The sequence below is a fragment of the Convolutriloba macropyga genome, chromosome 12 (genome assembly GCF_964194025.1).
Source record: "Convolutriloba macropyga chromosome 12, txConMacr16.3, whole genome shotgun sequence".
Classification (NCBI taxonomy): Eukaryota; Metazoa; Xenacoelomorpha; order Acoela; family Convolutidae; genus Convolutriloba; species Convolutriloba macropyga.
In genome coordinates this window covers 18,748,989-18,776,169 of record NC_134479.1, presented here as the reverse complement: position 1 = coordinate 18,776,169, position 27,181 = coordinate 18,748,989, and the positions used below count along the sequence as shown (strand labels likewise).

The following is a 27,181-nucleotide window of genomic DNA, read 5'->3' as shown; positions in this document are numbered from 1 at the left end:
TTTCCGGCTAGGATGCCGTCGTTTGCTGCTCAAACACTTGCAAGATTTTAGATTTAACCTACGGCTATTAAAACATTGAAAAATAAATAAGATCATTTTTTTAAAAAAGTTTCATTGTAGAGAGTTAACTGAGAATCTTGCTCAAACTATAATCGAAATCTTTGTGTCCCAGTTTTTGCCGGCACTAAAATTTTCATTACTTGATATTTGTACGACATTTTTTTCATATTTTTGAACCTAAAAATTCCTTCTTGAAAATAACAAATTGCATCAGCGATTAAAACAATTAAATTAGGGTTTATAAAATTTTAGCAAAAAGTCAATATTTGCAAACCAATATCAATGAAAAACTGTGGACACATTTCTTCGCACAGTGGTTTTGATTTAAGAAGAAAATTGCCATCTTTTGAGTGCTTTGTGAGATCAGCTATGCTTGCTCTAACTTTGAAAAATGTAGGTTTGCTCCCTAATCTGCTTCTTAATTTGGTCCGTAATGAATTTTCAAATTGAAATGAAACTGTAATTTTTAATTTGAAAAAGGTCTTTTTGCAGAACAATTTTTAAAAGCGGTTACAAGCTGTCTGCAAACATGGGATCTGTAACGAAATATATTGTTAAATTTATATCTAGGAGACTTCTTTTTACATATAGAACATTTGAGGACCAATTGGCTGCGGTCAAAACTATGCATTCTATGACTTGTTCGCAACATTTTTCCCATTTGAAAGTGAAGCTGTTTTAGTTTACATTCATCATCATCAAAATCAAACCTAAGTCCCAAGGACCCAGCAGTTGACCCCAACTCAACCCCACCGATGGAACAAATTCTGGCAGGCGTGAACAAATTCGACCTGGGGTGGCACTCAATGATTGTGGAAAATATGGAAAATGTGCCCATTTACAAAGCAATCTCGGCTAATTTTTCAATCCCCCATCAGTCCATCAATCAAGTCACCCGATTCCTGCAAATGGAGGAATCATTGGAACCCTTTAAAGAATATTTTTATGTAAGTTGTTTAGTTTCCTTACCTCTATGTCGCCTAGGCAACTGATTTCATGGCAAGACTTTTTTTACTGTGGATGATGTATAAGCTAGAACTATCATTATTAGTTAACACAGATATAGTCTGTGCCCGCTATAATAAGAGTGAGACAAAATCAAGTGCGACAGCTGTATGCTCTGAAGTTTTCACTCACAGCATTTTGTTACTAAATTTTCGACCCAGGACTTGACAATGAGAGTCAAGTGGAATCAAATTTGAGAAATATGTACTCTAGAGCGAACACTAGTTTGATTTGTATGGATATGAATCAAATGTTTGCAGGAAAAGGTTGGGAATAAATGATGACGGCCGTTTACGTACTTTCCGGTCCATTTCTTTTTGAAATTGTGAAAAACAGGAGGGTCAAGGTCCTAGTCACAACAGAAGGGTATATATATTTTTGAACGAACGTCATTATTGATCGAAATTTTCTCCACTTTCACTGAATTAAATTATTTGGATCTTTCCGGTTTGTGATGTGCAGCCCCCCTCGCAGTACGTTATGCTCCCCCAATTACAGAGCAAATGTCATTACATGGTAAATCATGGAGTGGGGGGGGGCACAAACGGAAAAGATCCAATTACATCAATAAATGTACACTGAAAATTCTCCTCTCACATTGTTAATAGCCGCGTCAGCAATTGCAGGCGGCTATTATTGCGCTCCTAATTTTTTACAATTCAAAGAATTTGCATTGTATTGGGGCGCTGTCTTTTTTTAAAAGATCTGTTCACACATTTTCATGATTTTCGAAGTCAAATCGGAGTAGTGATTTTGGTCACGCCGAAACAGGAAGTGGAGCGAAAAAGCGAGTGGTTTTGCGGCGTGAATTTTTTTCGCTCTAATTTTAAAATAGATTGAGAAAATGGTGCTTGAACAAAAATTCGCTTTCTTGCTAGTGGTTTTGTGTTCACATGGGGCATTTTCCACTTCGATTTTTACTCTTTTTTTTCAATTTTTGGGATCGGTTTTTTTTTCTAAAAGTTTTTTTTTCATTTCAATTCAGAGTTCATTCTAGGCCTAGTTTTTTTGTTTGAACCAAAAATCCACTTCTTGCTAGTGTTTTTTTTGTTCACATGCCGCATTTTGACATCGAGTTTTCTGTTTTTTCTTATTTTTTATCTGATTTTTTTAAATAAAAACTGGTTTATCCCTTTCATTCATAGTCCGTTCTAGGTCTAGTTCTTTGTTTAGTCTATGAAAATTCTTTTCCTTGTACGTCAGGACTTGTCTTGCTTTGAGTTTTTACTTCGTCTAACAGATTTTTGTTTCGTTTGACCCTGATTTTTTCAATCACTTCAGTGACTTCTACTGCTTTCTTTTGAAGTCTGTCTGCGTGAAGTCGTTTCTGCTTTTAGTTCGATTGCGTGACTTAATCTCACTCAAAAAAATGACTTCTGATCTCACTTATGGAAGTTAATTTTTTGAAGTTTTGCTAAATAAAGATTAATAGTGTGCATCTAAGTAGTGCCAAACACTTATATGCCCTAATTCTTGAGTATTAGTCTTGAGTTTATGATTTCAAAAATCAATTTTGAAAAAGCTCTTTCGGGGCTTTTTCCTTATCGACCGTAGGTGTATCATAAAAATGACAGTACGTATCTAACCCAAAAAATCTAGTGGTCTACTAAAGGACTTTTGGTCAATCTGCCTATCTTGTTTCTTTGGTTGTTTCAATTCTTGGAAGGCCACAACCGTCTTTCGCGGCTGTTTTCTGGCAATCTGCCGGCTATGCTAATGTTTGGAATATAAAGCCGTTGTTAACTATGCAGCTGAGAACAAAATGAAGCAAGAAAACTTTGGCGCTCAAGAAGTTTTGGCTGTTATTTTGATGAAAATAATCTATGGTATTATCGTTTTAGTATCTGTTAGAGTAAATATCGTTTTCACTTTTTTAATGTTATTTTCTCTTTACAAAAAGAAATTGTCGGTTAAACACCCGCCTTTTTTAATCTTCCAATATCTTCTAGAAAAATGTTTGTGTTCATAAAGAGTTCAATGAGTTGCTTATAATTTAGTCAGCTGGACTGCTCATTTATTCGGCAACTTTGTTGTTTATAAAAAAAATATTATTTTGCTCAATTGATTTAATTTTTGGAGAAGTTATACAGTAGTACATTAAAAAATGGCTGGAATGCGACTAAGATTTGTACTTTTGTTTGGTTTTTCAATATGTAGTAATAAGTTGAGGTTTGACACCAGATCCCTTCCTCTTAAACACTCTTTTGAACGCTTAACTCGAGATATTAGAAATTGCACTAGCTATGGTTTTTTCCGACAGTTTTTTTTATCAATTTCTCTGAAATACTGCTATGTGATGGATATGTTAAATCGTCTGAGCTATTGTTTTAAATCTTGAACAGATTAGTTTTCTAATTTAGGTCTTATCAGATCTTGCAATAAACTTGTTTCCAATGCTCTGAGAGCATTAAGATCTGATAACTTTTACTTCTCAGCTTGGAAGACCCGGTAAAATTTATTCTTCTTCTATAACCAAAAAAGTGTTACATTTTTCAGAAAATGTAATTTGTTAGTGCAGATATGTCATCTTAGACTAAAGTTTACTTGTCAGATCTTTCATAATAACAATTCCCGAATCACTGGAGTTTGACTGGAGTATGCATGGGGGGGGGGGGTTATAGATGATAAAGTTCAGGTGTAATCCTGTTACCGTGTTAAAGTTTCTGGCTTTTAACCTTCAGGGATGGTTTAATTATTTGTGTCCCTAAAAGCCCAAAGAAATTCCGCAAACGCATAGAATCTATTAAAACACGTCAATTTATTTGCCTTATTAATAACTATGTCTTTGCTATTTTGACTTGTAATCATCTTAAAAAATTGCCCCTCAAAATGTGGATTTTGGGGAAAACTCCGAAAGGCTAATAGCTCCCGTGGGCTTTGCCCTTATCTCAGTTTTCTATAAAATTCAAGAGAAATACAACCCCTATAGCTCTTGAAATTTGCCTTCATATTGGGTCAGTTGAAAAGAGCCCATTTTAGCCCATCAATACAAATTGGAAAAGTCAATAAAGAGTAAATAGATATCAATTCCATTAGCCCTTTTGTTACCCGGGAAGGCTTGATCTAAAATTCCCTCAAGGGCTGATCCTGTTTTATTAGCTTTTACGGCACTTGTTCAAAGTCGCTTAATCTAACCAAAGGCGTTTTTCAGGCTTAGAAAAGTCAGTTGACTGTTGTTTGAAGGATTAAACGCCCTTCAAGTGTGAAAAATTAATTTTGTGGAAAAAGGATGATAGCAGAACGTTTGAGACGTGATAAAATGTTTACAACAGTTGCTCTCAATTTTCCAAAACAAAGAATTTATTCTAATCAAAAAGTGAACTACATAAAACTTGAATGGAACATAGAGTAAAATAAAATCAGTTAACACGCCTTAATCATTTTTATAAAGATTCAAAAGTTGTTCAGTCAATGTTCACATGTATCTATGAAACCCTCTCAATGATTGGAATGATACTCGTTCTCACGAAACTAATTTGGCTATTTTAAGTTCGATGTCGCTCGATTTGTTTGTCAACAAACGCCGCATTTTTGTGTGAACATTTTAGGAATAGGCAAATTGAAAATAAACTGTTTCATTCGACTGTGAAATGAGAGAAATGATACATGCAGAGATACAGGCAGCGTATTTTTACAGCAACAGTGTCATAGCCGAATTGCATAACTAACAAGACTAATCAAACTAACCAAACTGCACCCGTGAGCAAAAGTAATTGTTCGAACATCAAATTACCCTGGAAAATTGTTCAAACTGATCATAAAGCATCTGAATTTATGATGGAGTTTTTAACTTGAACTTTTGGAAGTGTGAAACATTTGAAAAGCCCAATTCATGCTTATTTTGAGCTAAATACGAAGGGTTTTCGGACTTCTCCTTGGGTTGGGGCCCAATATAAATATGCTGGCCATATTATGTTTATGGCCCAAAAATTATATTATAAGTTTTTAAATGGCCCAAATTATAAGTTTTCACAGAATATTAAACTTACTTCAAATTAAAATGTTCTCTGATGTACACTGTCTCCTCAAATTGTTTGATTTAGGCAAAAGAGGAGCCCGTACCAAAAGCCAAGTACGATTCAGTACCGGGCACGTTCAAATGCAAGTCTTTTTAATGAAATTACTGTTGAATCATTGCAATATCAATTGTATTAGTCATATAAGACTTGAATAACACTTGGCAAGTTGATTCGTAAGTCAAAACTAACTTTTCAGAAAAAGTTTGAGTGAAAAATCTTGTGAACTTAGGGAAATCATGTAACGTGCGACAAATTTGGGATTCTTTAGCCACTTCCCGGGTGCTTGTAAAACACACATTAGCTATCAGAAACGGTCAGCTAGCACTGCCTTTGGCTATTTTTAGGTGTTTTCCCGACTATTTCTGACGACTTTTTAAAAAATATTTCTGACATTTGTTTTCGGTTCCATTTGAAGTTTCTCGACTATTTTTTAACGGTTTTTTAAAATATTTTAGACGTATTTCGAGCCTTTTTTAAATTAAAAATCAGAATCGGTTTCAGTCTGGCAAGTAAAAAAATCAGAATCAGCCCTGGTCTAACACGAAAAGATCAGAGTTGGCCACAGTCTGGCAATTAACAAATCAGAATTGGCCCGAGTCTGACAATAGATAAATCAGAATTGTCGCAAATCTGCCAATTGCAAAATCAGTAAGAACACAGGTCTGGGATGTAAGAAAAATTGACAATTGACATAAATCAGTGAATGAATCATTACTGATGAAGAATTGCATTTAGATTCGTACTTAGTGTTTTGGTCCGGGAGAGCATAATTAACTTTCTCTTCTGGCAGCAGAAGCAAAAACAAAATCTTAAATTAGTCTTCTGACTTGAATTTTTTTCGTAGTTTTTATCAATATTGTTCAAAATAGTTCATTGGCGCTCTAGTCAAGCGCCAATGAACTAGTCAAACTAGCTAAGCTCTTAAAACACAACGATCAATTGCCATTTAAAACTAAAGTGTTCTCTAACCAAAACAAAAGACTTTTTGAAATTCTCAAATCTTTTTTTTAAAAACAAGCACAGTTGTACTTTTGTTTCATCTTGTTTTTTTTTTGTAAATACGAAAATTTTTCTGGTTTGTTCTGAAACAGTGACATATTTACCTTAAGTTGAGTTGTTATATGAATGTGGAAAATAATTATTGTGTTAAATTTTGTTTCTTTTTTGAGATAAACACTGACTTTTATATTATAATGTCCGGTACGTAAATACCATGATCTTCTGACAATATAATTAGCTCAAAGAATTATTTGCATGATTTGAATGCGTCTTTTAACTGATTAAGAAAAATTCAGCCATCACTGAATTATTTTCTGTTAAAAACGGAAAATTATGCTCTAATTCTCTTAATGACGCAACGAAACGTCAAAGTAATAATTCTTAATATATGGCTGTTTTTGGTTGAAATTTTTGTTACGTCCACTTCAACTTTCATTGTAACTGTTTTCTACTCGTTAATTTTTTCAAAAAAATATTTGGAGGTTGATTTCGCAAAACACCAGTACACTTTTGTTCGATATTGCATTTCACTTTTTTTCAACTTTTGTGTTTTTCGACAATTTTACTTCAGCTTAATTTTCGTTCACGCTTCATGAGAAAAATGTTGGAAGCCTGTGTGTTCAGCAGAAACTCAAGCAAGTTTTTATCGCTTTCTTGCTTATACTTGTCAACATCCAACGGTTATCATGCAAGTTATTGCAATATGGCTCTAGTTTTTAGCACAACACAACCAGATAAAACGTTTCCGTGATAACTCTCTGTAGTTTGTCTGAATCTTAATAAAGCAACCAACACGCTACAAACTTCCAAAATGTTTTGATCATGACTGCATCGAAGCTACTTGTTATTTCAGGTACAAATATTTATAATAATGATTCACTTTCATCGTTAAATGATCTCTGTTTTGAACAATATAATTGCCTAATTAGTTTAAAAGATGATCATCTTTTGCTAGATTTTTCAAGATGACCGTCATTTACAATAGTCATGGAAGCTTTCGGAAAATAACTGTGAGAGTTCAACAGTGGCCATATACGTGATGACCGACTCTCAAGAATTAACAAAATTTTGTTCATCTTCTTGGTATTTTTTCCAGCATAATGTATCAGGGTATCTTTTATTGATCCCAGTACAATGTGTATCTCCCTACTTACAGCAACTTTGAATATCGATAGCAAACCATCTGGTGTTATTTTAGCACCTTTAGTTGAGGGTTCCACATAAACCCTCAAAGATGGCGTGTACAAAGAGAAAATAATTCGGATTATTTCGTTTGTTCTCAGCGGTACCTTAAATGCACCCCACTTACAGAGAACGTGTCTTCACTTAGCAATTAATTGAATGAAGGGGTCTTTCCCAATTATAACCCCCCCCCCAGCTTAGTGGTCAGATAAGCTATAGCCCCCCAATCATGGTGAATATACCATAATGGGGGGGGGGCTATTTTTTCATGGAGGCTATAATGGGAAAGACCCGGATAAAGATATGGCACGTGCGCTTAAGGGCTTCAAAAAATAAGCGTCCACTGAGATTGGGATCACAAACGGAAAAGATCTACTATCTCTGCAAGCCAATGTTTTTAATTCGCTTCACCATTCAATTAGTATTTAGATTTTTTATATTTCTTAACATTGTATGTTAACAAATTGATTATTTCTGATCGATAGCTTTAAAACCACGATTAGAACAAAAAATGTACGCTCTCTTTTAGAGTTTATGTTTTTTGCAATGCTTTTAAGCTGTGGACATTTTTACCAGACACAGATTAATAAAAAAGTTTATGTATTTGTATAAAAAGTGTATGTATTTTAAACGTGCTTAGTTTTTTGTAAGACGATAATTAAATAAATGCTTGAAAAAGTTGTAGCATGCGTTACATTTTCTAATTTATATAATTGAGAATCTTCAATTTATGCACAGCCTACAATGCAACTAACAATCATAATAAAGCACGCGTCTTTGTAAAAGAAACTGTAATGGACAACTGTAATTTTCTGTAATTAATTAAAATAAAATAATAAATATTGTTTAAAATTGCTGTCAACAATTGACAATTTTAATCAGAAACGCTCAAAAAGTTTTCTCTAAGTTATGAATTTAAACTCGAGTTATAAAATTGTCACGGGCGGTAACAATGGCCAACTTCAAACGGAAAGAGCAAGTACGTCTGAAGAGTTATTAACTAGTTATAACCAGCCCCACTACCTGAGCCAAGTTGAAAAAATCAGAACTTCATCGCCTACTGAAGATAGCCAAAGTACGGACCACGGTTTACAAATGAACACGAACTTTCGTACAGACCATTTTGACAGTTCTGACAAGCTACACATGAATAACTTCGACCAAAGCCGTGAACAGTTAGAAAATACTCGCGAAAACTTTGATAATTTCGGTTTTCAAATCAGAAACTCTGCGGATAACATTGAAAACCGAGCTGAAGTTACTGAAAAGTTTGGTTCTGAGCTCGATAACCCCGAAAAAGTACGGTCAAGTTCCGCGAAAAATTTGACTCGAAACTTGAGATTTTTGGTGGAAATTTTGAACGAAGAAACCAATCACGGTTATCAAGTCAGAACGAAATTGATAGCCCGTTACGAGCTACTGAGACGTTACAAGCTACTGATGCGTTACAAGCTACTGATGGGATACCAGTTACAGATGTGATACAAGCTACTGGAGAAACGAGGTTGCAAAGCGTAGAGAGGTTTAGCCGAGCTTCAAAGAGTTCGTCGATTGCATCGTCCCAGAATCGTTACGAAAGACGAGCAATGACTGCGGCTAATGGTAAAGAGAATCGGTCAACATCCGAAACTAAGAGGTTTGGACACAATTTCAAGCTTTTCGTGAATTGAACCCATTTTCAAATTTCGAACTCCAAGAATTCTTCAAAGTTGTTGAAAGGTTTTTTTATCGCAAGAGACCACATACCAATGGTCGATTTTTTTTGAATTCAGATTGTAGAATATTATACGAGAAAATGTTACTAACCTTTTTAACCAGAAAGTTGATGATAAAATAAGAAACAAAGAGAATGTTAAATTCTACATAGATTTTTAGCATTATTACGGGTATAGTCAAAAAGGGTTCACGATATGAATAAGATTGATGATATTGATGCAGTTTAATGCTGAATTACTGACCTTTAATGATAATAAAAGTTTTGTTATTATTTGCAAATTTTTCATGTTTTCAAATATTTTCAATTATTAAAAATTGGTAACCAATTACTTTGCTAAACATATAGCCAAACTATGCAAAGAATGCATTAATCAATGAATACGATTTTTCTTGTTTCTTTTGTTAACTTACTTGTTTTTCCAATTACTTTTTGAAACTTCCCAAGAAACATTTTCAGCCATAATTTCCAGGTTAAGCCAATCAGGGCATCGCCGTCAGTCGAATCACTCCAGAAAAAGTCATCAAACCAGTGTGAGCTCCGAAACTTCTGACAACGTCTTTGCAACTAAAGACACGACTGCAATTTTAAATATGGACAAAGTCGGGAAATTCCAACCGAGGCAGAATTTGTCTTATCGTTCATCCAATTTCGGATTGGCTGATTTAGGGAACAGTTCAGCTTTCTGACTTGTCAATTTGCCAGTTTTGTTGGTAATTTTGGGAACTTTTCTGCCGTTTTATTTCGGAGAGTTTTTATCTGTTTAGTCTGAAAACATAAATTATATATTTCTTTATCAAAGGGCAGCTTTATAACGGGCATGGTTTTTTGACCAATCATTTAGAACTGAACATAATGGAAGTTTGAGCATAGAAATATAAGCGGTAAGATAATATGTTCAGAAGTTTTTACTCAGAAAGGACGTTTCGAAAAAACTGAACCCTTCCCTTAATTCAGCTCGAGATACTCCGCTTCGCAAAATTTACAGCGAGGGTGACAATGGACAGGACTCGAAGCTTTTAGACCCTCAAGACGACAACTTGAAACTGGGTCGCGAGTTTTATCTATACAAACAACAACTATTACGAAACCCGAAGGATAAAAGGTGGGATCACCGGGAATTAATTGCAATATTACGTGGAATATTTGGAGAAAAAATGTTATTATTGATTATTTTTGACTACTTTTCTTTCTGAAGAGAGAAATTTTAAGTTATTTTATAAAATTATCTCCTTTCAAGTTAAAGCATTAACCCGGATTGCGAAGGGAGAATTTTTTCCCTCGAGGGGGAAAACACAAAATGCAACTTTTACTTTGTCCACGTTTTGTCAATCAAGATTCTGGGGTGGTTAACTATAAGTTGTTTTTATTTGCTCTCCAATTATATTAGTCCTGCGGGATTTTTTATCTGATTTTTCGCTTGACTGATTTTTCGTCTGACCATTTCGACCTTTCTGTCATCTTAAAACGGAATAAAGAGAAAACATCCAAACGGCATTCAGTTCTCTTACAGCCTTTTTGCTTACGAGACTCTATGTATGCGATTACCGCAACTACTTTGGAGATATAAATTCATGGTGTGAAGTGCCGTTTTTCGAGTTTGACTCCCCTCAACTTTGCGTTTCATCAAACAATTAATTTATGTTCTTTATAATTCTTGCAATCTTTTGCAAGAAATAAATGACTTAAATCTTTCTGAAATTAAGCTCACTTTTTTCATTACGGTTACGCACAGTGAACATTTTGTGCATCCTAACTTACCGTTCGTATTGCATAAAGGCACAAGATATGTAACTGATACAAATAAAATAGAAAAAAAACAAAAAAATTTTTTAGTTTTTCTAACGCTAGATAGAGAAAAAGTAGTAATTAAGACAAAAAACTTGTACCATGATTATAGCTTAAATGCAAAGGTTTACCACAGGAAAACAAAAAAACATCAAAAAACATTAACAAATACATGAACATCATTCATGTTTTGGTCATAGAACATTATACAATACACAAATAAAATTTCTTAAAACTCAGCAATTATGGTGTGAGACAGAAATATGCACCCGATAGTTGAAAAAACTATAAAAACGCGATGAGAAAACCTTTCAGTATAGTTTTTAATGTTATTTTTTGGATTCAACTTCGTTTCCTTTCAAGCTGATTTTTAAGCTTAACCGTTTTTGTGAACGACCTGGGTGTTTAATAGGAGATTGAGTAGGTATTTAACACGTACTGTTCTTAAAATTTTCAAAAGGTCTCGGAAAGTAAAAACTTTTTCTTTGGTTTGTTGAAAATAAGCAGTTTTTCAAAACCAAATCAATATAATCTAAATAAGACAAAATATTTCAAGTTCTTAAGGAATAGGAGTGATAGTAAACCAATACGCAAAGATCTGAGTACGTCAATTTACCCATTAACAAAGAAAAAGACGCCTCTCGATGTTGTTGATCGATTATTCAACTATAAATTAATAGCTTCCCTTGAACGGATTTTTTTAAGTAAAATTTTTAAAATAACAACTTAAAATTTATTCCACTTCTGTTTTCTAAAAAAAAAACGAAGTTGCATAAAAGCAGTTACACAAACAAAATAGCAGAGCAAAATCACACAATCCACACAAGCGATCTTGCAGCTACTCGCAACCTCAGACCACACACTCCATAACATACACACTTTATCTCTCTCTCTCTCTCTCTCTCTCTCTCTCTCTCTCTCTCTCGTTCTCTCTCTATCTCTCTGTCTGTCTGTCTGTCTTTCTCTTTATCTCTGTCGCTCTCTCTCTCTCTCTCTCAGACACACACACACACACACACACACACGCACACACACACACACACACACACACACACACACACACACGCACACACACACAAACATTCGTACATACGCACGCAATCGCGCACGCACACACGAACAAAATATCGGTTTCTAAAATTAATAATGTATATAAAAAGAATATATTGCTAATCAACACATGTTTGATAACTGGATTATTTGCCTACATTTTATATTTTATTTTTCGGCTTAAAATAAACCAAAAATTGGACTGTATTTGGAACTAAGTTTTTGACTCAATTAATTCCCACAATCTCTAATCAGATTTCCAACACGAGAAGACTCCGAAAGCATCAATGACAACGTTTTGAAAGCTCCGGGAGTCCTGAATGGAGCCAGTCCCGGATACCAGGAAAGAATCTTTCTAGCACTCTCTTTGGTCATGAATTCAAGTTTTTTCCACCAGAGCAAATTGTGAAAAAAGAGCGGGTTAAGATTAGTCCAGCGTACCGAATTCGAGAAAAAAATCAATAATGCAATGTTGTTCATATAACAGCCGGATAATCTTGCAATATCCCTAGACAAAATTCATCCTACAAAGATTTTAAAAAAATTATCAAGATTTTCAGGGTTTATCTGGAAGAATTTCAATAAATAGTTCTGCCCTCAATTCAAGTCGCCCCAATACAAAAAAGTACATTTCGATGAGTTAAAATGTACAATTTGTAACCTCAAGCTCAGCAAAAATTGCCTATTATTGAGCTCCTGGGAAGAAGTAATTTTAAAAAGGAGTGCTGAAAAGATACAATTCTAGTACCGACCGGTTTCCAAGAAGCCAGAGCCAGATTATTACAGAGTAGAAGAACCGAAACATTCGGAGTATAAAGTCAAAGCATGGATACAAGATAGCAAATGTGAGTGTAAGAAAAAAGGAATGCAACGATATATACAAAGTGTTCTACAACCTACCAGGGAAGGGTGTTTCTCTGAAATTTGGTATGAAGAAAGTTAAATGTATTTAAATTATTTTTCGAAAGAATAATTTTGACAAAAATTGTAAATCATTGTTCATGAAGTGATTTGAACTTTTTGTCAGTCTAGCATCTGTTTCTTTTGCCCTATGAACAAAACTTGGTTCCATTAGCATTTGTGAATAAGTTTCGTTCTACGCAAACAATATGCAATATTTTAATTTTTTAAATTTTTTTCAGACGAATGAATGAAAATTTTTGGCCTTTATTCTGTTCAACTTAAAAACATTATGGACAATTCAAATTTAAACTTTAGCCCTGTCAACAAAATTAAATCCCCTATTATGGTATATTTGGAGTAATGTTGGGGGGGGGACTATTGGGGGGGGGGGGGGGGCTATAATGGTATAATGGGAAAAACCCGCGTGTTTATATAAAAGCGATTCAATCGAGAGAAACAGTTTCCAAAATTCTTCCAGCAACCCATTGTCAACCCACGATGACCACTGGAAAGACACTGGATCCAAAAGCTCCGAACAAAAATGGCGCAAAATAATTCAAGATTGGTTTCGTGTTTACAAAGTGAAATGTGATCACCGCGTTTCAAGTTGCACTTTCGATGTGGAATTCACAGTTTCTGTGGATAAATTGTCGCAGAAGAAACTGAAGGGATATCTGCAGAGTTTCGGGAAGATTAATCACGTTTTGTTTGATTACTCAATGGAGGGAATTTATTAGAAAACATATTTGCCCAACATATGTTGCTTACCAATTGTGTCCATGATAACAATTATTTTAAAAGTTGTTTATTTTATACAAATCATTTAAATAAAAATTGACAGTAAATTTCCTAGTTTTCAAGAGTGTTATTTGATACTGTATATTTAGCAATCATCTAGCGTTTTTTGGCGCTTCGACGGATATTTTTTGGCATTTTGTTTACTTTTGATAAATAAAAGCGAATGAACCAACTGATTGGGTGTTTTTAGGCAAAGTTGGCGTCCTTGCTTGTGAAATGCTCTCGACATTTTTGTGGTTACGACCAAACTAACTGTTCCTTGGCATGGAAATTTAAATAACTGGTAAAACCTTAACTGTTCAGTTGAGGTGTAGTTTTAACACCGTTTATAGCCTTACGACACCGCCTTATTGGAGAACATTTATTGTACACAATAATTTGTACAGTCGAATGAAAACATTCCTCCTTATCTTAACGCTTTCGAAATGATCATCTCGGTTAGTCAAATTTTGCTATAGGTGCAAGGGTTAAAAGAATCATGTTCTGGGCCGACCATGATCGATGTTGAACCATATCATTTTATTGGCTAACCTATTTGATAAAAACCCGAGAACATGCGGACTGTGATGTTACGCATGCATTGTAATGCATGTTTGTCGGTGCTTCAAAAAAATTTTGAAAGCAATTTTTAAAAAATTGTAAACTTTACAGAAATTTAATATCACTTTTAACGAGGAGGATAGGTAATATGTGTTTGCACCTAATTTCTGAACCCACCCATTTGCATTTTTCACTTAAATGTCTAACAAAAATGGAAGAGTTAGGAAAATTTCAAATATTGTTCAAAAGATAATTGTTTTTTGAATAGAAAAATAGCATTTAACTCAAACCACTAAACGAATTAAACATGACACAGCGGAAGGCCGAAGAGACTTTCCATTGACGAGATTACGAGATCAGACAAAAACCAAATAAACACATCAGTAATCCTCAATTACGATCAACACTCAACCTTTGATTTTAAAAAAGCAATAACTAAATAAACACATCAGCAATCCTCAATTACGATCAACACTCAACCTTTGATTTTAAAAAAGCAATAACTAGTTAAGAAGAAAAAAATCAACCAAATCTCGAAAATTCAAATAAATTTGGACGAAAACGGTGTTGAGGCCGTTAAAACGAAAATCTATTGACTAGAAACAAAAAATATGGTCAATCGCACTTTTTTCAACTCTTTTAATGTGATATAAGACCTGTAATTAATGTGACAAGGCAACAAAAGAAAAACATCAAAAAACGGGCAGATGTTCAAAAATCAAAAAACGTTTTAAAATATAGGAACCGCCCAAAAAAACAAACCAAAAACCGCACAAAAGACTAATTTTCAATTCACCACAGAGACGGTGTAACCTCCCTTTTGTGAGACTAAACTAAAAGTTTGCAAAACTAAGCTAACTAAAAAAGTGGCAAAGTTCAAAAATCCATAGATCATACTGAAAACAAATGTTTTCAAAGGTCATAGCAACCATAAGCTTCGATTAAATTATACCACATAGATTACCTTGTAACTTCTTGAGAAGCCAGTTGCTCCTGTCATTAGTGCGACTAAGTCATGAGTCTCCGAACTAAAAAGGAATGCTGGCAGAATTCAAAAAATCCCAACACTTTTACGACATTCAAATCATGGGTTTTTTTGCTGAAATTGAAAAACTTATTGAATTGAAATTCTAGTCCTCAATTAATATAAAAAAACAAAAAACATGAAAAACATTATTAAAGAAGCAGCGCTCGAATACAATCCGAACAATCTTTTTGTAGACAGCTACTCGCTCATAAAAACACGTATTGTTCCAAATTTTAGCGACATCAATAGTTTTAGCGAACAAAAACTTTAATAAATCAACCATAGATTATGAATTTTGGAATATGGATTATTTTGGAATAAATATTAAGTTAAATCAGCAAAAACCTTTAAATTTTGATTCCAGAACACTCTCATAGAATTCAAAGTAGCCTTCTTCGGTTTTTGAGCAGATTATGTCAGCAGTTTTTAGATTTGTAGCAAACAGTCAGACCCTAAAGACCAATTTTGCATATGCCAATAAAATTTCATCATGATAATATTAATCAAAATCATCGGGCGAAGTTATCGAAGTAAAAACAATAAACTATTTTAGAGAAAGGCAACGATTTACTTGTTTACGGCAAAAATTTCTTTCAGGGTCAAATAGTAGACATTGGGAGTTGTGACCGGTTGGCCTCTAACACTATCAAAGACTTTGGTTCACCCACACTTCTCCTCTGTGGATACTCTGACCCCATGACCTCTACAGTTAGTATCTTCATCATCCGAATGTACTGAAATTATCTGCTCGTGATCAAAATTCTTAACTAACATTTCAAACCAAAAACTTCATCCTATTTTTTATAGAACTTCTCTATTAATCTATTGCAAAATTAATTATATCAATGGATACTGTTTGAAATAGAAATAAAAACAAAGTAAGTGATGTCCGGCTTATAGCAGAAATCACTCAAAATATCTTGAATAGTGTTTCGAATAAAAAGGATTTCGTGGATTTTTTTCAGATTCCGCTAATTTGGGATGCCTCAATACAGATGTTGGTGGTCTTCAATCGTTCTTCTCAGCCGAGAACTTCTTCGTCATCCCGCATTTCATTTTCAACAGAATATGACACCCAAAGTCAGACCAAATACCACCACACAAACAACCACAATTCTGAAATAGGTAGGATTCATTTACAAAAACGGAATGTTGCATAATTTTAGGTTTCATTTGACAACAATTTTTGAAATAAATGAAAAAAAGTCTTGTTCTCAATTGTGTTTCCAGCGGCTATTTTCAATTTTTAAATAATAGGAATAATGCATATTATATCGGCGATGTTTACAACACGATTGGAAATTTGAACGAAAGGAGAAAAATACTCACATTTTTCTTCGCCTCCTCAAAAAATTGCCTCGTTCTACAGTTGTCTGAATCCCGGAACTTGAATTCCTTTAAAATGTTTTGAAATAAAAAAAACGAAATTTACACTTCGATTTTTCTCCCTATAAGGGCAAAGATATATGGAGATAAAAGACGAAGGAAATCTTATGTTTTAATAATTGGTTGAAATTAGCGCCTAAGTATTTTTCTGTAGCTCAAAAGCTGGTCACAAAAAGTAATTCATAAAATAGAGATCAAAAGATTCTTACTCGGATTTTTGCGTTCAAAGGAAACAATTCTTACTCGGTTATTGAAAATATGTTGGCACAGAATTAAAGAATTCAGATCCCAGAACTCATTTCAAGTCTTGATCAGTGCTTCTCCAGTGAAATACACGTCTTGAATTTACAAATCATTACTGATCACGTCCTATCAAGTCTTAGGACTTGTGAAGACATGTCAAAACTTGCTCAAGACTTGTCAAATCTAAATCAAGTCTTTGCCATGACTTGGCAGGCCTTGAGTCTAGAGTTGACCATGAGTTAGCAAGTCATGGGCCAAGTTCTGACCCCGATGACAAGTCTTGAGTCAAGTCATGACCAAGACTTGACATGTCTTGAGTCAAGTCTTGGCCAAGACCTGAAAAGTCATGATTATTGCGCAGTTAGCAAGTAGTTTTTTAAGAATAAATTATTTATAATTAATTCATTTCAAAAATTGCAAAAAATTGGTAAAAATTACTTACAAGAAATTTATTACCCTTACCCAGCTATTTCTGAATTGAGCTTATACTAACTTCAAGTGTCCCATATATTCACCCCGAAACCAAATTGTTTTTCAATGGACAGAAAAAAGTAGGCATGCCAGTGTAAGTGGCCGCCTTTTATTTCGTTATCAAATGAAAGCAAACCAATAATATGAAAGCAGACCAAGCAACCTTCTTGTCACGCCTTACTTTTTGAAAGATCAAACTTAATTAACGACTTTTTCTCTTATGAATAAAAAACTTTAATATCTTACCACGCATGGAAAGCGACGATCGAATCAACAACTACGAGGCTAGACAAGAACATCAAGAATAAGAATTAAAGCAGCAGAGCCAGCATAAGCCCCTCCTGGCGCTTGAATTGGCTCCCAGCAACAAGAGCAATCAATTTGTTTTGAGGGAAAAAATCTGAAAAACAGGAGCATTAACTCTTTCCGAAATCAAACTTTATCTTTTACTTATTGATGCCATTTAAATTAGTTGAACTTATTTGGACATACATCAAAAATAATAAAGGATTGTCAAATCAAAACAAACCAACAATAAAAACTGTGCTCAGTACTTGCCCCCAAGACTTGCGGAAGACTTCACAGGTCTTGGCCAAGACTTAGCCAAGGCTTGCCATGACTTAAAGCTTCATTTAAGACGTGCCAAGTTTAAAAAATGACATGATCAAAGCTCTGATACAGTGCTGATCCAAGACTTGCAAATTTGCTTTTACTAAATCAGTACTGATTAAGACTTGACGTTCAGTCCGGGATAGTTTATCCACAGACTAAATTCTAAATTTGGAGGCAGTTGCGGCCCATGAGATGTTTTGTGTCCAAGTTTCAAGCAAGATCCAATGCACCAAGCTTCATAAATCAGATTTTCTTATAAAAGTGTTTTAAATCAGCTTCTGCTGAAATTGTGTTACTAATGGTTAGTCAAAGTAGATTTTTAAGAAAAAATTATTTATAATTAATGCATTTCAAAACTAGCAAAAAATTGGTAAACATTTTTTACGAGAAATTTGTAATGGTCACAATGGTAAAAAAAATTCAGCACTTCTTAACACATCTCAATTTTCTCGCGGGAAACAAATGTTTTAAGTCTCTTAAAAAATCTATTCAGTTTTCCAAAATCTTATCAACAGCAAAGAAAATATGCAACATTGTCTGTTAAGCCTAATTGTAGTCCATGATGATTGAAAAGCTATTAATGTCACTTTCGGATCAGTACCTCAAAGTGTGATAGGAAAGCCACAAGCAAGTACTCCACTTTGTGCAGGAAAGTCCTTTGGGAGTGAGTCTTTTAAAAAAAGAGATTTTTCACTAAAAGTTGTTTTTCCACTAAAAGAGATTTTTAACTTGCTTAAGATTTGAAATCCTGACTTTTCCTCTTAATCCCGACTTTTATTTTGCTTTATCTTCCAGTTTCATTCTCACCTTCAAAAGTCTTAAGCTCAAAAGTCTTTACTTTTTGCTAAGTTTTATCCCTCATCTTCAAAATCTTACTAGAGAATTTTTCGAGAAGTCAGAGCCTCTTTGAGGCTGAGTTTTAAAATGAGCCAAATTGAAAGGCTTCTATCTGAAGCCAGAATGACAGCCGACGAAACAACACAAGATGAAAGCGATTTTAATGAAGTGCGAAGTAAAAGAAAAAGGTTCAGAAAACAAGCACAAATTCCAATCACCAACGTTAGACCAATTGTTGTTTCTATTGATCCAAGGCCATCACAAATACAGTTTGCGAGAGCAATCAGATCGAACTTTCCAGTGGTCAAAAAAAACACATGAGAGTTGAAGAACAATACCGATTTTTTTATTAAACCTGAGGACCTCGCTTCTAGAGAATGTCTAATGCTGACCGTAAACCTAACTCAAGTCTTTCCTAATGCTGCTGTGAATGCCAGAAACACACTTCCCAAGCCAAAAACCAAACCAAGCTTCGTGATTGTAAATGTGCATCACAGCATTAGTGAAGATGAGATAAAAGCTGAGCTCCTAAACAACAACGCAATGAATGTCAGCAAAGTTACACGAATAACAAGCCGAGCAACTGGCCAACCAACAAAATTAATTCGAGTCATAACTGATTCCAATAATCATGTTTGTGCAGCTCAAAAGCATGGTGTCAAAATAGGTTGGCAGTTATACCGATGTGAAGCAAGCCGAGAACCACCCCACGTAAGGCAATGTTTCAAATGCCAACAATTTGGTCACTCTGCTAAAGAATGCAGAAACGCCATTCGATGCCTCCGTTGCTCGCAGGAGCACAGTGTTAAAGAATGCACTGTTCAAAAAGAAAACGCTAAGTGTTCAAACTGTGGTGGTGCGCATGCGACAGTTTATCGCGGCTGTCCGGCCTATCAGCAAAAGCTAACTGAGGTTTCAAGAAAGATAAATGAGAATAAATACTCTGACGTAGCAAAAAGCTTCAAACCGCAAAATAACACTGAACTCCCGCCACAAACTGAAAAAATAGCTGTTTTATTAGCCGAAGTCCTGTGTAAAATACGAACAGTTCTCAATACCATGTCTTACAGTGATATAAAAAACATTGTCTCAAACAGCGCCTCACGCATCTTCAATGAAAAAATTGATGGTCAAAGAATACACGAGAGCATTAAAAGTGCAAATATCACCTCTGTAAATACAATGCCGCCTAAAAACCTAGCAAACAGCCAAAACTTTACCCAAAATGGATAAGCTAAAAATTTTGCAATGGAACTGTCGAGGTCTAAATAACATAATAAACGATCTGATTTTATTTTCGGCTGAAAAAAACATAGATATAATTTGCGTAAATGAAGTGAAAAAATGGCAGAAGACAACCCCTCTCAGTAATTATATTGTTGCAACAGAAATTTATGCCAACGGTCATCATGGTTCTGTTATCTTAACAAAAAACAACATTATCATAAAGCGAGTAGAACCAGTTGAAAAAGAAAACGATTACCGAGGGAAAACCGTAGAAATTCTGAAACTATGCATCACGCTACCGTTTTTTGGGGACTTTTGGATAGTATCTGTTTACAATTCACCTGGAAAACCACTTCCACTTGAAAAAGTATTCTCACAAAGAATGTCAAATGCTTTCGTATGTGGTGACTTCAACTCTCCACACCAAGAACTAAACTGCTCCTATGATTCCGAAAATGGCGAGAAACTTTTAAATCTAATTGAAAAAGGCCATTTTAAATTGCTAAACAACGGTCACTACACATACCAATCGGTTGACGGAAAAAGCAGGAATATGCTCGATCTGCACTTTTGCGATAGTACAGTTTTTACGCATTTTAACAATTTTGAAGTCTCAGAGGATCTAGGCAGTGACCATAGAACCACAATTACAACGTTGAACCTCAAAGTAAGCAAAATGTTTAAATTGAAATCTAAAATTGACCTCAGAATATTTAAAGAAAACACAAAAAAAATCTTATAGATCATCGAACCTTTGGCCTGCGCAGTATCCGGGAAAGGATGATCTAAATCAGTTAAGCAGTAGCCTGGTTGAATTAATACATAAATCGCTTGAAAATTCCTATGTCATAAAAAACAAATTCCCTTACAGTATTGAGACACGAAAATTGATAAAACTGAAAAGAAGAAAACGAAGACAGCTCAAAAGTGCTTTCAGCGAAGATTTTAGGTCTCTAAGAACCGAGATAAATTATCTACAAAAAGAAATCAAACGATCAATAAGACAATCCGAAGAAAGAAAAAGAGCAAAAATTCTAGAATGTGCAAGCGATAAGGGCAGCAAAGGTTTTTGGAGAGCAATAAAAGAAATAACTAATGATCACGAGTGAAAACAGAAAACTAGGGACTATCCCAATTTAAACTATAAAGAGTCGCAGGCAGTCACCGATCAGGAAAAAAGCGAGCTTTTCAAACAATTGTTAAAAGATACCATGAAAAATCACACACCAGTTTCATCAGGAATTGCTGAACACTGCGAGAAAATTGAAAATGAAACTAAAGCGGTTATAGGCACAGTTGTAGACAACGAGCAGCTTTGTGTTGTGATCACAACAAAGGAATTTGATGAAATTTTGAGAGAATCGAGAAAGTCATGCCCAGGTCCTGATAAAATCTGCTACAAACTACTCAGAGAGTTACCACGAAATGTTAAAGCCCTAGTCTGCCTCCTAATATCTAGCTCAATTAACAACTCGTATGTTGCAGTAAATTGGAAGGAAGCGCTGATAAAAATGATACCAAAGCAAGACAAAGACTGCTCAAAGGCTGAAAATTATCGACCCATTAGTCTTACAAATTGCCTCGCCAAAGTGTGTGAAACTGTTGTAAAAATTATTGTCTTAGTACACTGCGAAAGTCTGAATGTTTTTGGCGAAACTCAGAGCGCATACAGGAGACATCGCTGTGCCACAGACAACCTTATCAAACTCACTCAGCATGTTAGTGAAGCTTTTCAGTGGTCCGAAATGGTTGGTTTAGTGTGCTTGGATGTTGAAAAAGCGTTTGATGCTGTATGGCGTCTAGGGTTGATCCACAAATTATATTCAATTGAGCTAAAGATCCCAATTATTAAGTGGATAAATTCATTCTTGTCACAAAGGAATGTATACGTAAAGTTAAATTCCACCGTAAGTTCCAGCTTTTGCCCGACAGCCGGAGTGCCCCAAGGCAGCGTAATTGCTCCCATTCTCCTTCTTATATACGTTAGCCGATTGCCAGAACTGAAGGCACAGATCTCACAGTTTGCTGACGATTTTGCTTTGTACTACAGATCTCGCTCAACACAATTAATTCAAAACAATCTGCAATCATCATTGAATAGCCTCATAGACTGGTGTGACCTCTTGAAAATTAAAATAAATCCTAATAAAACCCAGTACATGATCTTCAAAAACCCATCAAAGAAAGAGTCTGAACTCAACCTAAAAATAAAATGCGTACCCATTGGAAAAACAAAATCGCTAAAGTTTCTGGGTATCACTCTCACTCCTCATCTCAGATGGAACGACCACTGCAATAGTTTAGTAAAGAAAGCAAACAGCAGGTTATTTCAACTGTGGAGACTTAGCAATCTAAACATTAACGAAGAAAGTCTCCTTTTGGTATATAAAACTTGGATCCGACCACTTTTTTTTGTATTCTAATGCCTGCTGGATGGACCAATCCCAAGCGATCATTAGTAAAATACAGAACGTCCAAAATAGAGCCCTTAGGATTTGCCTACGAAAACCAATATGTTACAGGGTCCAAAAGCTCCATGAAGAGGCAAACATGCAAATGATTAAAGAACTTCAAATTAAACTAGCCAATGGGTATATTAGTCAGGCAATAAAACACAACATACAATCTGTGATAGATCTAATACACAAAAAACGGCAGTGCCCGCTAAGCACTTGCAAAAGTACTCTCGACCACCTTCAATACAAAAAAAATGATGATTAACTGGCGCACTATGGATGTTCGGCGTAGATAGAAGAACAAAATACTGTCGAATGACAGAACAAGGATCGAGCCCCAGCGTATCCCTAGTTTGAAGATCATTAATCGTTTTCCAGCACAGATTGGTACTCGGACTGAAGTCAATGGAAAACTTGGGAAAATAAGGAATACGAAGACAAAACTGGGAAAAAAGGAGGTGAAACTATATTTCAAAATCTGGGCAGAAAAAAAACATACGAAATAGATAACCAGCAAACAAAAAAAACAGCAAATTATTAGCCAGCAGCGCGGTTGTGAGGGGGGTTGAACTGGAAGAGCTCTGTACCAACAACTACGGTTCGAGTCCAACTCTCTTCAACTCTTGCTATTTGATTTATCCTCTATCTCGGTTAAAGCGTCAGTTACCTACAGCGAGCTCAAAAAGATTTACTTTACGTGTCAAAGCAGAGCAAAATGGCGAAGCGGTGAAATACGAGAAAAAAAAATTGACAAGTCAAATCGACAGGAGTTCGAAGCCGCGAAGTATCAACTTGCGAATGTTATCCTACATTATATATTTCTGACACATGCGTCTCTCAAACTTATCAGACATGTTACAAGTATATGGCCAGCCGCTCGCTTAGTAAATTCGGGGCCAGATACAACTCACTTTTATTCCATTTCACTCCTTTGTCTCCTTCTGTTCAGCCAGCCGCTCGCTTAGCAAATTTGGGGCTGAACAGATTACCAAAGCCTTCCTCCCATAACATTCATCCATTTTGTTCTTTTTACTCAACACTCCACTGATTTATTTAAGCAACAATTTAGTCTACTATTATAGTTTTGTGCTACGCGCGGTTTGGTTTCAGTGGTTTTACGGTTTAGGTCAGCGTAGCACTTTTTATCACATCATTACTTCTTTTAATTGGAGTTGAAAACTGTTTTGTTTTAGATCTCATTTCTATTATCTTCAATTTAAACGAACTCTTTATTTTCAATAACAACAACGAAATTCTTTGTATTTAAAGTGATGAGATTTTACAACTTGATTTGAACCAGAAAACATATTCTATTTGGATGAACTCCGAGAAAAGTTAAAGTGAAGTGAAGCACGATGGTTTGGTCCAGTGCGCTAACCGATCAGCAGATGCGCAGAAGGTGTTTCGAGCCCCACCAAAGAACATCGATTCTTTCTTTTCTTATTTTAACTCGCAAATTTATATTATTTTGTTTTTTTTTGTTTTTTTTTGTTTAGTTTGGATCAGTTTTCATAAGAGATTATTTACCTGAAGCAATTGAAACTCGTCCATCATACCCTACGAGGCTAGCCAAGAGATCAAACGACCAATTCAAGTACAATGTCGATATCAGCCAGTAGAAGTCTTTCACGGCACTTGAAATGGCTGAGTCTACCTGACGTTGAAGAAATGTTTTAATACAGTAATTTCCAAAACTCAATTTTAACAAGAACTCAAACTCTTTCTTAATGTATATAAACTTTCTTCACCGAATGGTTGTACATAAATTGTGTGTATATAACATTGTCTGTTTATGCAAAAAATACTGATTGCCCAAAATTCTATGAACAAAAAACTAACGGAACTGTCATAAAGTTTTTTTTCAGAGCCAAGTAAATTTCGAACAATAGTGGAACAACAGTTGGAATAATAATTATATTAACTTTTCTCAACTAAATTGAAGTGATATTTTTGTGTAACTTATGATAGTAACTAATTCCTAGCTTATTGTTGCTTTTTAAGTCGGTTGATATTTCAGATACGTCACTCAGCAGAGTTCCAGTTCCTCATGTTATTGTCTCAGAAGCCATACCAAGTGTATTCTCCGAAAAGTTAGTTCACACCAATCCTTTCAGTTGTTCACAGAAGAAATAAATCTGCATATTCTTCAATTATATTTATCTTTTTAAAATGTTTTTCAAATTTCTCGTTTCAGTAATATCCTTCTTACGATTGAGTCTAAAATCAACAGCTGTAACTTTACTTTCGCAAAGGCTTTCATTAAAGGAGCAACATTTAATGGTAAGTTGTCTTAAAATTTTGTTCACAGAAATTGTCAAAAATTGTTCCGTAAGGCTAATATATAACACTATGCGCTTTGTTTGTTTTAGATGAGGTAATAGTTATCACAGCAAACAGCAATAACAAGGAGTCTATGCAGTTAATGACGGCACTTCTTTCCTCAATGGCAAAGCTAAAAGAGAATGGTACGAAAGTTCTGAAACTTTCCTAGTCGAAAAAAGAAATTTACCTTTTCATTACAATGTCTCGCAAGATTAGTTTTTGTCTTACAAGATCTTGCAAGATAAACTTTTTTGCAAGATCTTACAAGATAAACTTCTGGCTTCCACCAGGGAGTCTTTTTGGATTAAAGGTTTTGCAACCCCGGGTCGTGAAATTTTCCGTTCAGTTAAAAACAATTTAGATAGAACCCTTTCTAATTCACACAATATAACAAATCAACGAATTAATTGAAAAAGGCTTGCAGGCTTGCAAGTTATTTATATTTTGTTGCAAGTAGCTTGATCGTCACAGGAGGCAATAAATGAAAAATTCTTTTGAAAATTTTGAATTTTGATGCAAGTAGTTATTACCGAATAATTTCCAATCTGTATCTAACAGTGTTTTGTTTTTTTTCTGTGGACTATTTTGTCTGGGAAAATTTTATATACTATTGCTGTCTGGGACTATTTTTTTTGGACTTTTTGGCCGGAATGGAGACAGCTTGTTGTCCGGAGTAACATATTTTAAATGAACTTAATCTCTTCAGATTTCTTTTTCCAGGATGGAATCCGATCAGAAGCATCTTATTCCTGATTTGGGATGGAAGTGAGATTGGAATGAGACAATGGATCAAAATGCACAAAGATCTTCTCAATGCACAACTCAAGACTTTCATCGATCTATCAAATCCTATACAAGGTAAACAATTGTTGTGAAATTTGGGAATCTTTGAAACTTTTCCGTTATATTAGACCTCGATATTTGCTGTGCCAACCCGGACCCGGGTGTCATAGTATATCAGCAGTACTGATTCATGCTATTCCAATAGTAAAAGGTTAAATCAGTACTGAATCATGGTATTCTAAGAGTTTTTTCTTTTGCAGTATGTACAGAATAAACTCAGGATCGTTTTTAATGAATATTTTAATTAACATTATGTTTTGATTCGTCATTATGTTCATATTAGTTTCAGAAAAAAATGAAAAATGAAAGACTGAGGACTTGCTTACCCTATTCGCTTAAAGATAATCTATATTATGTTTTACTCTTGTTTTACTCTTTAAGTGTATGACATCATATAGGATCATTGCATGATTTACTAAAAAGTGGCAACCGGCAAACCAGGTTTTTATTAGTTTGCTTTTGACCGCTGCCCTTAACCAAGTTATGATTTCGCGTATTTGAACTAATTATTCATCGCGTTTTGCGGTATTAATAGTTTGCATCGCTTTATCATTAAGTTATTACAGGGTAATAAATGTATCTGATTGTAGTTGTTGGTTCAAGAATTCTTATATTCTCGGGAGAAAGCAAACAACTAACCCCAAATGAAGTGAACAAAATATCAACAAAAGTATTCAAAAGCAACGAGTAGGCTGCTTCATAAAAATTAGAGCTTCTCTGTTTTAGGGTACGACACTTTCAGCGCAGCAGGATCTGTAGCACTGAAGCAGGCGATTTTTATTGCTTCAAAACAGGTTGGCAAAATAATCAAAGAGAAAAATATTTCTTAGAAAAATGCTAGTTATGAAAATTGGAGATAAATCCCATAAGCCCAAACACACATTGTGTCGTTAACAATAGATAATAAGTCACTATTCTGTCGTTTTCGAGCAGAAATTAAATTTGATATTTTGTTAGTTTTTCCTTTTTAGGTAATATCACGCCACTCAGATGCTTACACGTTATACGACAGATGGTTGCATTGCGTACCCGAGGCATTACCCTTCAACTATACAGTGCCAAGGTACCTCATTTTATCAAATAATTTGAAAACTATTTTTGATTAACGAACAATTTTTTGCTCACTTTGATGATCGATAACTTTCATTACAAAGTTCCGATGGTAAGCAACGCGGGTTTGAGCATTTTCTCTGCCAAAGATTGCAGTTTCGAGCCTGATATTAGGTTTGTTTTTAAGAAGAACAAGGAGCACAAAGCACGCGTAATTTTAGTTGCAACCTGTCAGTTGTCAAGTGGAAAGCCATTCTTGAAAGCTGCTTAAGACATCTTTCCTAAAACTACAAAAGAGTAATGAGTTAAAAATTTGTCTGAACTTCAGGACCTCTGTTTTGTTAATGGTGTCCTCCAAACGAAAAACCCAATAAAAATCCACAACTTTCTGCTAAGGCTTTACAATAGCTAAATAATATTTCTGACTTCACACAGTCCCTACATCAGAATGGGAAGTTTATGAAAAAAAAACATTGCAAACTAAAACAAAGTATTGAATCGGTTAATCAATTAAACACTTTAAAAGTTGTAAATATGTAATTAAAAGTTTCCAGCAAATTTTCATTGTACTAGAGCAAAATTCCGTTACTGGAGACAGTATTAAAATAGTCAGTTTGCTTGTGAACAGTGCCGAAGATTAATTTACAGG

At 34.8% G+C, this 27,181-nt stretch overlaps 2 protein-coding genes across 6 annotated transcripts in view; both read left to right on the top strand.

The window, feature by feature from the left end:
- LOC142350917 (uncharacterized) overlaps window positions 1–27,181 on the top strand; it is a 72,278-nt gene that overhangs the window by 31,218 nt on the left and 13,879 nt on the right. For all 5 annotated transcript variants that reach the window (XM_075402935.1, XM_075402933.1, XM_075402934.1 and 2 more), the window contains 9 exons: window positions 743–1,007; window positions 15,683–15,793; window positions 16,051–16,210; window positions 24,335–24,407; window positions 24,512–24,597; window positions 24,687–24,782; window positions 25,360–25,497; window positions 26,209–26,276; window positions 26,454–26,545. In XM_075402935.1, coding sequence (XP_075259050.1) covers window positions 743–1,007; window positions 15,683–15,793; window positions 16,051–16,210; window positions 24,335–24,407; window positions 24,512–24,597; window positions 24,687–24,782; window positions 25,360–25,497; window positions 26,209–26,276; window positions 26,454–26,545 — 1,089 coding nt within the window. The remainder of the gene's footprint in view (window positions 1–742; window positions 1,008–15,682; window positions 15,794–16,050; window positions 16,211–24,334; window positions 24,408–24,511; window positions 24,598–24,686; window positions 24,783–25,359; window positions 25,498–26,208; window positions 26,277–26,453; window positions 26,546–27,181) is intronic.
- Window positions 7,872–13,565, top strand: LOC142350918 (uncharacterized). The gene is made up of 6 exons (XM_075402939.1): window positions 7,872–8,901; window positions 9,452–9,648; window positions 9,937–10,084; window positions 12,073–12,160; window positions 12,563–12,720; window positions 13,199–13,565. The coding sequence occupies exons 1-6, from the start codon at window positions 8,852–8,854 to the stop codon at window positions 13,455–13,457; spliced, it is 900 nt and encodes a 299-aa protein (XP_075259054.1). The 5' UTR covers window positions 7,872–8,851; the 3' UTR covers window positions 13,458–13,565.

What these genes read in the sequence shown, in the direction of transcription:
- LOC142350918 (XM_075402939.1), top strand. Translation starts at nt 8,852, where the DNA reads ATGACTGCGGCTAATGGTAAAGAGAATCGGTCAACATCCGAAACTAAG. An exon ending in TTTCGGATTGGCTGATTTAG is followed by an intron (nt 9,649 to 9,936) that starts GGAACAGTTCAG and finishes CCCTTAATTCAG; the next exon opens with CTCGAGATACTCCGCTTCGC. An exon ending in AGTGTTCTACAACCTACCAG is followed by an intron (nt 12,721 to 13,198) that starts GGAAGGGTGTTT and finishes AAATTCTTCCAG; the next exon opens with CAACCCATTGTCAACCCACG.